At 37.7% G+C, this 13,301-nt stretch overlaps 1 protein-coding gene across 1 annotated transcript in view; it reads left to right on the forward strand.

The window, feature by feature from the left end:
- TRPC4 (transient receptor potential cation channel subfamily C member 4) overlaps positions 1 to 13,301 on the forward strand; it is a 161,947-nt gene that overhangs the window by 80,024 nt on the left and 68,622 nt on the right. Inside the window, exon 3 of the mRNA XM_055803135.1 lies at positions 5,549 to 6,067. Within this exon, the coding sequence (XP_055659110.1) occupies positions 5,549 to 6,067 (519 nt within the window). The remainder of the gene's footprint in view (positions 1 to 5,548; positions 6,068 to 13,301) is intronic.

The raw sequence follows: 13,301 nt of genomic DNA on the forward strand, positions 1-13,301 counted from the left end.
GAAATCTTATCTGCTGAACTTAAACAGGCTCCATTTCAGATGTTTAATAAGTATTCAAAGTATGCATTCTTAAGAAGTTACAATATCTAAAAAATTTCATTGCACATTCATACATGAAATGAAATGTTTATTTCATGCACATTTAGTCCTCAGACTATTGTCGATTAACTTTCAGTGCCTTAAAGCAAGGGTGAGGTTTGGGGGGGGTACATCTGCTTCCTAAAAAAAAAAACCAGACATGGAGGCAGAATGTTATAAAAGGAAAGAAAATACTTTAAGTAGCACATTAGAAGTGTGGCACTTTACCGTTAGGAAATGTAGTGAGGCCAAGGACAATAAAAAAGTTGAACCTTTTCCAGGGAGGCCAGGGAAGCTGCCTATGGAAAGCAGAAGATGATAGCATACCAGATGGGTGTTGCATGGCTTAGGATCACACACGCTGCTCAGAAATGATGCTGTCCCTGAGCTCAGCTTGGCAACTTCCATCCACTTGCCTGCCTTACATGCTCCATGGCCCAACAACATACCAGCTGTGCAATGCACAGCAAGCACCGGCGACGAGGAAAACGACTTTCCGCCAAATCTGGGGCCGTGGTTGCAAGCCTGCAGTTTCTGCAGTCTTGTGAGGATAGTTTCAGCACAGCTTTCAGGATAGACTGTGTACAGACCCCTTCAGTGGTGTGACAAGTGAATTCAAGTTATCTTGAAGTTCTATCTTCAAATTGTCTGATAGTTTATCAGTGACAGTGCGTGTGAAAGGAGTTGGGGTAGGAGGAAATTTTGAGTCCTTCCTGGTTGGAGATACTTCCATCATCATAACCGGGATGTATTGCAGCTGATATAATAATATGAAAACAAAGAGAAGAATTGAACAAACCAGAATGTAAGTCAGAAAACTATATATGCATAAGGGTAACTTGTGTGCAGTGGGCTGTACTGAAATGTAGAGTTCAGCATTTTCAAGGTGTTTGGCTGATGACAGCTATAGAGCAGTAGCGCTGAAGCAACTGGTGAGCTTGATGACACAGCTTTATAATATCAATTTTCTTATATAATGTGGTGCTGCAAGAGATGACATATGTATTCATCTTGTTACCTGTTATATATACATTTTTTATTTTGCTTCGGACTTTTCCTTCAATCATGCTGTCATGATTGATGTGACTCAGTTTACCTAACTACTTTCAGCCATTGCAGATTTCCTCTCTTTTACAAGCAAAAGGCAAAATAATAGTAAATAAATAAACCAAGACAAGAACCAGAAAAGCTATCTGTTTGCCCAAGGAAATAGGTTGCTTTACATAGATTTTGAGCTCTTGCACTTAAAAAGTAGGACCTACTTTTTAAGTGCAAGAGCTCAGAATCTCTCTGTTAAGATACTGCAGGATTGAGAACCATTATGAGAAATCTGGGTGGAGAAATGGACACACCTAGGGTTTCCATTTTTCCTCTTCCAGACTGACTATTACCTTTTCCTATTTCCTGGATATCTCAGAGATCGTCAGCAATCAATAGTCAGAAAAGTCAGAAAATCAAAGACTCTACTTTGATGTTATAGGGACAGAAATGCCAGATCTAACTGGCATTAATTTAGACTGGATTTCTCTTTCTTGTCATAGCAAAGGGGCTTCTCTTCACACCGACTGTACACGGAACTTAAACACATATTGAAGAGGGCTGTTCCACTTAAAATCTAAAAAGAATTGTTAGATATCTAAGTTGGACTCACTCATTCCCACTTAAAATAAGTGCAGAGAAAATGAACGCAACAAAGAAAATCCAATGTCCTTGAGCACTGAAGTGTACAGACTTTCAGCTACACTTTCTTTTCGGTTTTTTTTTTTCTTTTTGCCTACTCATTCCCATACAGATACGCGTACAATTACACACAATCATCAGACTGCTTTGCCTCAGCCCTATAAATAGTGCTGAAGTAGAAAATTATCAGCAAAATATAAGAAGGCAAAAATCAGTTGGCCTTTCTAAGTTTAAGCAGCCTCACACTTGACATACTAACTCCAAAGTGTATGATACAGTTACACCACTGCTAAGCCTTGGAAAGTCACAGTCAGTCACTCTAAGACCTAGTTAGCTTCCTGTTCTCCCAGGATTTAAGGATCATATGCTGCCTGTGAATGTTCTGTCAAAGCTTTAGATTGTGTGGCTAATATCAATGTGTGCTGGTTATTTGTTTTGGCTTCTCTAAAGAGAATTATTTTTCAGCAGTTTGAAAGTAAAATTCATCATAAGTCTGGTGACTTCAGAGCAAGTACTCTGGGTCATCAGTTAAACGCTGAAATATTGAGTGCCATGAGACCACTCAGAATTTCAAAGGAGAAGTACTTCATTATGCTCCAGATGAGGGAATAATTTGACCTTATTGCTTTGGCATTCTGTATATCTTTGGTTTAAATGAGTAGGAAGTCTTAAAATAGAAGGTAGAGGGTCAGAGGTTAAATTCATGATGTAATTAAAGTTGCAGTCTTAGGGTTTGCCCTTAGTTTAAATGTTTCTGTAAGTTAAGGCTGAAATGATTTAATACACACTTCTATATTTGGGTCAATTATGATGGTATGAATTCCAAAATGTGTGCATTAGCCTTATAGCTTAAGATGAAAGGTTTTGATAAACTATGAGAAAAACAAACAGCTTTTGAGTTAATGGACCCCATGTATAAGTCAATCATTGTAATGCCATGTTGTTTGAAGCTGTCTCTGTTAAATTTTTAGAGAAGATTGCAGTTAATGACATGTTAAGATAGCCTTCAGTTCTGTCAGGGCTTGAAGCAAGTATTAGTTTAGTCCTGACACAAACTACAAAGATAATGACATGCTAAGTGACAGAATACTCTGAGCAGTTGGTGAGTTTGGAGTTACAGCTTTGTATCCTTCAGTTTTCTGCCCTTGCAACTCTCTCCTCTGCTCCCTGGTCGCCTGACCCTGGGGCCAAGACGGAGTCTCATTAGTGGTGGTGGATGCTGTCAGAGCACAGCATATCCCTCCCTGTAAACCCTTTTTAGACCTGATAGCCCAAAATGCTTCTGCTAATGCACAGTTTGGGACTCTTCTGCCATTTACATCTCTTTCTAGCCTCAGAAACGTTGGCCACAGTTGCAATTGGAGAGAGCAGGAATAGTGTGTGTATGCATATGGTCTCTTTTTTCCCTATATGATATGTAAGTAAAAGAGAAGATAAATCTAAGACTGAAATAATCAGTGAGGTTTGGGGTTGGAAATGGGTCTCATTTTCCCCACTGACACCACAGACAGGTGTAGAAACAGATACGGATTCCGAGCCCCAGCTTAACTAACTGGACAGGAAGAATGAAGCGATCCGGGCATGTGGGCATCCCCAGAGGGGCTCTGCGCAGTGTTCAGGCTGGCTGTGACATGACCCAGAGGTGCTCTGGAAGAGACCTGACAGAGCAGTCTGGACATAGCCAGAGTCCTCTGAGAAAACATATGCCCAAATCGTGTTTCTTGTCCTGACCTGAGACTGGGCACAGCACACAGACCTTCCGCTTATTCTTGTACCCAAGTGTCTCCCCCATCCATCCTTACCTTCAGAATATTCTCAACTGGATTCTTTACCTCCCGAGTAATTTTAAACCCGTATTTTTCTGTATGCCTGCACACACTGCACTGTTTTGTTTGCACCTCAGAATAAAGAAAGCAGAAGAGAACTTGCTCAGGAGCTGCTCGGCTCACAACTACTGGTTGTAAACATCTCCTGTAAGCCTGCGGGGAGGACTGTGACAACAGCTGCTCCCTTTGCATGGTGTCGTGGGGGTGGGTGGGCTAGCTCAGGCATCCCACAGTCCTGCTCTAGAACAGACTCTGAGCCAGCCTTACCCAGTGCCAAGCCAAGTGTGCGTGTTTGAGTGTGTGGGAAGGGAGAAAAGGGATTTCTGCCCCTTGCCTCCACATACCTTCTCAGAATCCAGCACAGCTACTCGAGGTCAGCAATTCATTATGGCCAGGTGGGGATTGTTTCCCTAGGGATGTGCGATTACAGTCCTGAATGCCAGATCTCTAGTCTTGACTTTCCACCCCATTTTACATGAGTAAGTGGCCACCTCCCAAAGTAATTCTCTCATGCAGCTAATTAGTGCTTCAGGCCTCTGTTTTACAGCCCACACACATAGCAGCTCTTATGCATGGACACAGTTCCACTGAACAAACATGAGCTGTTTTACACACAGAACAGCTAAAAAAATGTACAAAATACACAGTGTCTTCATTAGAAAGAGGGAAAAAAAAATATCCATGATCTATGTATTTTATTTATGGATTTAGATCCATGGACCAACATTTCTTTTCAGCTTAATTTCATTCTAGTTCTCTTTTCTGCTGAGTTTCTGTCTGATTTTGTGCATTTCTACTTCTTTCCCTCCCAAGGCTCTAAACATAGCTCTAAATATAAACACTGTTCTCACATGCTTTATGTGTTTCCTATTAACTTATCCTCTTAGTTATCTGTGTTTTTTCCACCTGGCAACAACAAGGTCATTCTGCCGTCATAATACTTCTATCAAACATTTTTTCCTCCCTGCAATGGCCATCTATTTCCCTAGCTTCCAGACAACTTGAGTCAAAAGTTTTCTGGTTTTCTTCCTCCTAAAGGAGCATCACTCATAGCACCTCACTGATGTGGACTGAGTTTATACTTAGTTATTGAACTATGGACCAAAGGCAGTCCGTAATGATGATGCCAATAACATTTTTGATAGACATTGGCTAATTACACTTATATGGTTTCATTATACTAGTCTAATCAGCTGTCTTGATCTGGGAAAGACTTTAGAGTCTGGTATTGTAAAATAAACAAACAAGCTTAAAATGAAAGACCTTACAGTCTTCTGATAAAAAGGACTGAAAATACAGAAATGCACACCAGAAGAGGCTTTAAAAATGCTTTCTTGGGGCCCTTGTTCTACCAACTCCCCCATTTTCCAACAGAGAGTATGTTTGTGCACGTGAGTTTAGAACTGAGCCTTAAGAGGTCACACTCTTTGCAGCAGGTATCTTTGTTGCTCTACACTGTCATATTTCCAAACTTCTCTGTCAGAAAACTTTCTCATTTACTTGCATTTTATAACTAACTTGTCCGAGTCCTGTTCACCGCTTCCTTCAGAGAATCACAATTATGCCACCCTGATTCTCTTCCTTATAAAACTGAGATTAACCCGTGAGAGATGGACAAGCTTTTCCACCTTGCTCACAGCTGGCACTTCAAGGGACACAACAGGAGGATTTGTGTCTGACTCTTCCTTGTTTATCTAATCATTTGCTCCGATGAGTCATTGCCCATGAGCTGTTTACATACAAACAGGTTTTATGAAAAATCACACCCTGTTTATAGCAATTTATTAACTGGAAAGAGCCTATTTTAGCTAATTGAATTGTTATGTTTAAAGCGTTTCCTTCAACTCTGGCCAGAAGCAAAGACCTGTCAATAAGTGTACTACCTGGTGAACTATTCATAGCTTAATTTTCTATGGCTCTTGTTCAATTAAGAGGCCTGTAATTGTTTTTGACTTTTTTCACAGGTGCCACCAGTGCTTCTGGACAAGCAGTTTTCAGAATTTACACCGGATATCACACCCATTATTCTGGCAGCCCACACCAACAATTACGAAATCATAAAGCTCCTTGTGCAGAAGGGGGTCTCCGTGCCCAGGCCACACGAGGTCCGCTGTAACTGCGTCGAGTGTGTCTCAAGTTCAGACGTGGACAGCCTCCGCCACTCTCGATCCAGACTCAATATCTACAAGGCTCTGGCAAGCCCATCCTTGATTGCTTTGTCCAGTGAGGATCCTTTCCTTACTGCTTTTCAGCTGAGCTGGGAGCTGCAGGAACTAAGTAAAGTTGAAAATGAATTTAAGTCGGAGTATGAGGAACTGTCACGGCAATGCAAGCAATTTGCAAAAGATCTCCTGGATCAGACACGGAGTTCCAGGGAATTGGAAATTATTCTTAATTACAGAGATGATAATAGCTTGATAGAAGAACAAAGTGGTAATGATCTTGCAAGATTGAAACTGGCAATTAAGTACCGTCAAAAAGAGGTGAGTGTGCTGGAGAATAATCAAGCATATTTAGTAGTAGTAATGTGGTAGATAATAGCCTGAAATACATCCTTTTAACTGAGACAAATTGATGCTTATATTTTTTTGTTTTACAAGGTTTCTTCTTTTTTATAGTTTTAATTAGATGGATTTGAGGAGCTGTTATAATTTGATATTACTAGAACTTAAAATCTTCTGTTATAGCACAGAACCAAAGAAACTCTTCTCCTTTTGCACCTGAATAGACATAGTCTCTGGTAGTTGTGTTTTGAAGAGCTCTTCAATAATAGGATGAGAAATATATATAGCATACTTCAAATTAGCTTTAATTGTGTCTGACAGAAAAAAGAGACTATGTGTTTAAATACCTATAAATTACTACAGGTACCTCTATAGAGAGGTTTCTTTAAAAACTAGCTATTATGAATAGATACTGAAACATAAGATTAATAGCAATGCATGACTCCTCAAAATTTTGACATTCAGATTCTTTTTCATAAAGAACCCAAAGTAGAGATACCTGGGTATTGGTTTCCATGACAGTTAAAAATTCATGAGTTTGCTTCACTGATACAAATATTCAATGGGAGTTAGAAGAAGTCTGCATTTCTTTTAAAAATACTGAAGTTCTTATGTGCATGCAAAGGCAAAGAAATCAAGACAGTAAAATGAGTTAGGAAGACAGTTCCCCTGATATTTACAAAACTTCACTTGATCCCTGCTCATCATCATGTCAGAAGGTGTTTTATCATCTCATTTGGAACGTGTACATCCAAAATCATCTGAACTGTGGAAGCGTGTAGGCAAGACAGGTGCTGTTAGTAATTTAATGTTATTTGTTCATACAAAATACAGCAAATTCTCAAGAAAATTATGTGTTACATTGAACCAGTCTATCTATCACTGCTAAATCTCTTTTCTGCAAAATATAATATTAAATGGATTAATATATTAAGTATGTTAGAAAGGTTTGCAGGAACAATAACCAAACATGTAATGATTCTGTTGTCCATTTGAAATACAATTTAGTAACGCTAGGAAGTTATCGTGAAGTACTGCTGGGAAAATATCTCAATTAGTCTCTGATTTCATAAGTCTCTAATAAGCATTTTTTCCTTCAGGAAATGTATTGAATAATTTTATATGTGATAGTATAATGTTTTAGGCAACATATTCACTGCCTTAAATTATTTTCAGATGGTACTATTCCAGACTTAACAACTACTATTTCTATTTATTGAATTGCCAGTCCTGTCCTACAGACATTTAAGAGATTCTAGCTTGGACTTCTGTTTTCCAAAGGATTCATGCATTAAAATGAAATTCTAACTTCTTGTTTGTTTTTTTAAAATGTAAATACAAAGCTTGAATTTTTTTAACTTGAGATAAAGACAGTGAAAGACTTCTGTAGGATGCAATGTTTTTTATAGTTGCATCTGATTCCTGTACCTCATTAAACTGCAGTAATACAGCTGATTACACTTCATTGATTCTTTGTAATAGCAAACATTAAAGCAATACTTACTTAGCACAACAATTCCAAATCAGTGCATCTTTTATAGTTTACATATATTTTTCATTTCTATAAATATTTCCCACTACCCCTACCATTTGAGTCTCCCTGAAGTAAAATCAAGCTTTATTAAATACTTTTGCTGTGTTCCTAAATGTAGTCCCTACTAGATGCTGGAGCAAATAGTAGCCACTGTAACTGATCAGTCATTTTATTTCTGATTATTATAACAGTGTTCTGGTAGGTACAGGTCCAAGGTCAAGACACTTACCTCAAGCATAATAAATGCTTGGATTCTGCCTGTCCTGGTGCACATGGATCATGATGAAAATAGATCAGATGGATCTTTCTGTTTCTTGTGATAAGGATGTTGCAGGAGCCACTGAATCCAGCAGCCTCCAAGGGATTCTTTCAGCCCGGTCACTGGAGCCCAGCCAAGAGCAGGTTCTCCATCCCAGGCACAAGCATACTGACTGGCCCTGCTTACACATATCCAGCCCCTTGACTGCCTTCTCCTCTCCATTTTGCCATGCTTATTCCTTCCTAATCCTTCCCCACCCTTTACCTTTCCCCTAAACATACCATAATAAATTTTACATAGTCCCACAAGACCCCTCTGATAATTACTTTGAATTTCCCATGAGTCTCATGAACAACCTCAAACAATCCATAACACTTGCAGTAAAGATGTTTCCCCCTCCTTATGATCAGATACAAAGTTGAGGTTGGCCCTCCTTCAGGCAGTTGCAGCCAGTGTTTCAGTGGCCTGTTCATCAGAGCATGATGAGTCTTGGTCTTCATCATTTTCTCTGTTATACCCTGGCTTCTGTGTAGAATGTAACACTTTTCTTGATATTTTCTATTTCTGTTACACAATTAAACATTAACCAGATAAATAAATGAACAAATAATTTAATGAACCAGATGCTCTCACATTTCATATACCCTTACACTACAACTATCCAAGGTAAGCTTGATGGCAAGCAGCAGAAACAGCTTACAAATTTCATTTTAAAAATGTCAGGGAAAAAATGTGGACTGGATTTTAACTAGCCCATGAATATATTATTTTGAAATTAACCTATTTAAAAATACTGGTTTGGGGTGATACGTCTGCTTCCTTTACCCTATGTGTCTCAATCACCAAGAGCCAGTTCTCTACTAAAGACTATTCTATTATGACAGGAGCAAACATGGATTTGCAAGGTTTTTTGATGCTATTCAGTTCTAGTTATTGTTTGTCTTCCTTGTAACTTGCCTGGTATCCTGCAAAACAATAATAGTAAAACAACCACAACCCAACCCCCCCAGCAAATCAGCAAAACAGATAGCAATGCATTGTCTTCCCTCCTTAGCTCCCATCCCTAACATTTCAACCTTTATCCACACTATTACCAAAGGACGTTGCAATAATATATTGGAGCTGAGGTCAGAGCTCCATGAGTAAGCAATGAGGTCTGGTTGTTCAGAACATCCAGTCTAAGTCCAGAAATCACAGCTAAAAGTAACAAAATAATGAAGAATGAGGACAAGTAAAATAGGAACATATATCCTTTTACATTGCTTCTACAATTAATTGCTCAGGAGTTAAAGATTACTTTTTTATTATTATTATTATTTCAAGTTGAAAATAACACTGAATGTTATTAGCAGTAATTCCTCTTGGCATTGATAAGCAGGTATGAAACACATTAAAACTAAACCTTGTAAAGGATCAGAGTAGGCTTTAGATAATTTGGTTAAATCTCAGACACAAGAATGGGTAGGAACAGCAGTTGAGGGTACTTGTAGAAGCAGACAAGTGGATGGTTAAGTATTTTCTTTGTGTGAATAAAGGAAAATGGACAGACATGAAAAAAGATAATTAAACAAGCTGGAAGTTGTTGAGGAGCTTCTAAAATTACATAGTGTTTGATCCAATGTATATGTAGAAATACCTTATAACAGAGAAAGGCTCTTAGAAGTGAAGTGATTAAGCCATGCTTGGTATAGGGGTCTGCCAGGCCCTGGTACCACCTCTGTATTATCATCGTCTCTGGAAATGAAGAAAGCACATTCATTCTCAGAGCTGTCTGGATTGTTCATGGTCACCTGATTGCCCCTGAATTGGACCTTCTCCAAAACCCCAGATAGTTTATGCCAATTGGATTGGAGGTTCTCCACAGTGAAAGATGTTTATCTTCTGCATTTCGATTCCTTTCGCACTTGCCATAAAACTGTGATCCTCGTTCCTGTACTGTGTAAAGGCATCTCAGTGGTGTCGATTCTTAGTCCGTGAAGTCACGTCAGAGGGAGTCTACGATGTATTACCAAGGAAGAAACTTCACTAATAAACCCATCCACCTTCTTTCATTACTAACTAGTGAGGTTAAAAGAGGTTTATAGTTTCAAGTTTACGCTGCAGAGTAATGTCTGGCAAGACTGTGGGTAATATCTGTTCCGAGTCAAGTGGCAGAACCAGAGGGTATGGGCAAGCATTAATGTTTTGTGTGCTTGCCCACAATTTCTTTAGCATAGCATATGGGACAGAACACTCAGGGTACCGTTTTTTCTGATCCTTTTGTACCACTGATGATGTTTGATTATAAGCAAACACACATTGCTGATGCTTCAGGTGCCTGTTTCTGACACCTACCATTGCGTGGGCTGCAACTAACAGCAGACAGGTTCCTTGAAGTCGTGCAGCCACTCTGCATTGGGCACAAACATTTTGTTGTCTAATTATCTACTGTATAATATTATCTCAGCTAAGGGAGACTGGTTTTATGAAGGCTGTTACTTACAATTTTATTGTGCTAGACTCTAAGCATGCAGTGATCATGGGGAAATAGTTTCCTGTTTTCCTGAACCAAATAAAGTTGTTACCTGATTCAACTGCACTTTCATTCAAGGATGTAGAAGGGAAATCCCCAATTCTGTATATGATTCACAAGCAAAAATTATCCTACCTGTAATAATAATAATAATGTGGCATTCTGAGTTCAAGAAAATTACAAACCCCTGGTTGAACAATGCACAACTGATAATTAGTAGACAGTCGTCTTTGCCACTAATTGCAAAATGCATGCTCTGTGCCATATATAGAGAGAATTTTTAATAGAAAAATCACATCAAAACCCCATTGTCTCACTCTTCAGTTAGCTGTGGTTTAGCTTTGGTTCTGTTTAGGCATTATGCACGTATCTGCACGTATGTGAAAAAGTGCTTACTGAAATGCTTACTAATTTTAGTGAAATAAAGAAAGAGGGAAGATTAATAGACTGAACCAATATCCTCTGGTTTCTCAGTAAGTTTAATCACTGCAATTTAAATACTTATACTAGAAGTTTATATCTCTGTCTCATTTTGCCTCATACTAGAAGTTTATATCTCTGGTTCATTTTGCCTCATACTAACTGGCCCATGTCATTTAAGCTGTAGCTGTATAAACTGAAGCATAGGAGCAGGATGAGGTTATAATTATTGGCAGTACTATCTCATTTTGCTTTGATATAAGATACTGGGATATCAACACAGAAGAAACATGAATTTTTAAGTATTTGTTAAGATTTTCTTTCACTTTTCAAGTAAATAAAGACTAGCTGCTTTTGGTTTGGTTTGGTTTGGTGTAGTTGTTTGGGTTTTTTTTAATTTATTTTTATTTTCATCTTTCCCTTCCTCTGTAAATACAAGATTATTGGAAAAATTGGAATACTTGATATTAGCTGAATGTTAAGTGGGTTACATTCTGCACATTTCAGTTTGTCACTCTGGAAACGTTTTAATAAGCTTTTATCTGCCTCTGTCTTTAAAAACTGAAGTAAATAAATCGTTCATCTATCATTCATGCATGATTATGTATTAAGTTGAGGTGTGGATAAAGAAGCAAGAACTAAATTTGCTAAAAGGTACATTCAAGAAGGACACTTTTCCTGATCCTGAATTAACTTTAGAGGTTTGATTTAAATCATAGAACCATTTCTACATGTTCATTTCTCTTTTCAGTAAATTTCTGTAGAGCTGAATAATCAATGTTTACCAAAAATTCAGCTGCTTAATTACTAAAAATCTCCCAAATACCTCTAGTTGGTCTTCTAGCAGCAGGCGCTGGGTTTCTGAGATGTTAGCACCTGCAGAGCCTGAACTGGCCAAGGGGCAGAGAAAGTGCGAGAGAGGGAGTGGATTTAACAGTTTAACACAGTTAAACATGCTTGGCTTTAACAAGAGTACAGGCTTTATTAATAAGAATCTCAAGGAAATTATTTCAGGGAAATCAGTTTCGTATTAGCTTGCTCACATATTTGCAGGCAGAAAGGAAGTGAGATAGGGCTCCCCTACATATGAAACACACATCATGGATCAACTGTTTTTAAAATAAACCTGTATGTTCCTGTAAAACACACAGCAATCATTACTGATACAAGCAATATCACTAAATTATTAATTGATTAATTAAATCTTAAATACAATAGTATGATACTCACATTTCATAGATAATTTCCTGTGTTCTAGGAAAATGGTGCTGCAGGATAAAAAAAAAAAAAAAGTTGTTTGTTATTGATAATAAAAGCCATCTGTTTGCTTCTGCTCAAAAGATAACTTTTCCAAATGGAATCATCAGTTCTTCACTAGTTTTCTTTGCAAAATACAGCCTCAGTGAAATGGAAATGTTTCATAATAATGTCACAAATTCAGTGAAATTTTCGGTGAAAACATGTCAAATCATTTCAAATTTGTCATTTCACGTCCATGCTAAACACTTCATTCCAATGAAGTAAAACATTTTGTTTGCAGTTTCTTCTTACTTCACTCAGACATTAACATTTTTGACAATGCGATGCTTATACCTAGTATCATCCATATCATATTATACAAAGCAGGATAAACATGGTAGAAAGCAAAAATTATTCATTATCAAAATTAAATATGTCAATAATGCCTAGAGAAAATAATTTTAAAGTACTGAAATGAAAAGTTGCCATGTTCTTAGTAATGTTTTTTAAAGTTTAAACTGCCGTTCTGTTGGGAATGTTGGCTTTTTGTTCAGATATGGTATATGAAATATGCTGGAGATGTTTGTATAGCTCCTCTGACGGCAATATAGTTCAAGAGTCTAAGTCAAGCTTTGTGACTCTGAAAGAGAGTAGAATTTTCCTTTGGAATAATAGATTGATTTTGAGTAATTTTAGTAGCCATTATCATTAAAGTCTTTCAAATGCATAAACCTGAATTACTGACTCTGCAAGCAGGAATGACTTTGTTTAAAAAACCAAAAAACAACACAATAAAACACACCTGAAAGATAAACAAAACCACAGCAGCCATGTGTTAGCAAGTCACCATGTGTGAATATTTCTCAAAAGACTGGAAAGGTGCAGTCAAAAGTCTTCATGTAAAAAATAACAAAACCCCACAAAAACTGGCTCTGATAATATTTAGACATTTTTAACACCAAAGGAAGATGTGTTTAGTCTATGAATTGCATAACTGAGAGGAGTGATGGATGCACGTTTGGGTGCACGTCTGCAAAAGACCCATTTCTGCAGACTCTCAGCCATAGTATTCAAAAAGTTTGATAAACATTTTTTCCAGGCAAGAGCGAGGTACTTTAAAACAGGTAATATATTTGCTTCATAAATTGTGTAAAAGTCTCTGTGTTTATAGCTAAAGTCTCCACAGATTGCTAAATAGCATAAATCATATAAGTAGCTTCTTTGTTATACATACTTAAAGTTATACTGT

Source organism: Falco peregrinus, chromosome 4 (genome assembly GCF_023634155.1).
Source record: "Falco peregrinus isolate bFalPer1 chromosome 4, bFalPer1.pri, whole genome shotgun sequence".
Taxonomy (NCBI): Eukaryota; Metazoa; Chordata; class Aves; order Falconiformes; family Falconidae; genus Falco; species Falco peregrinus.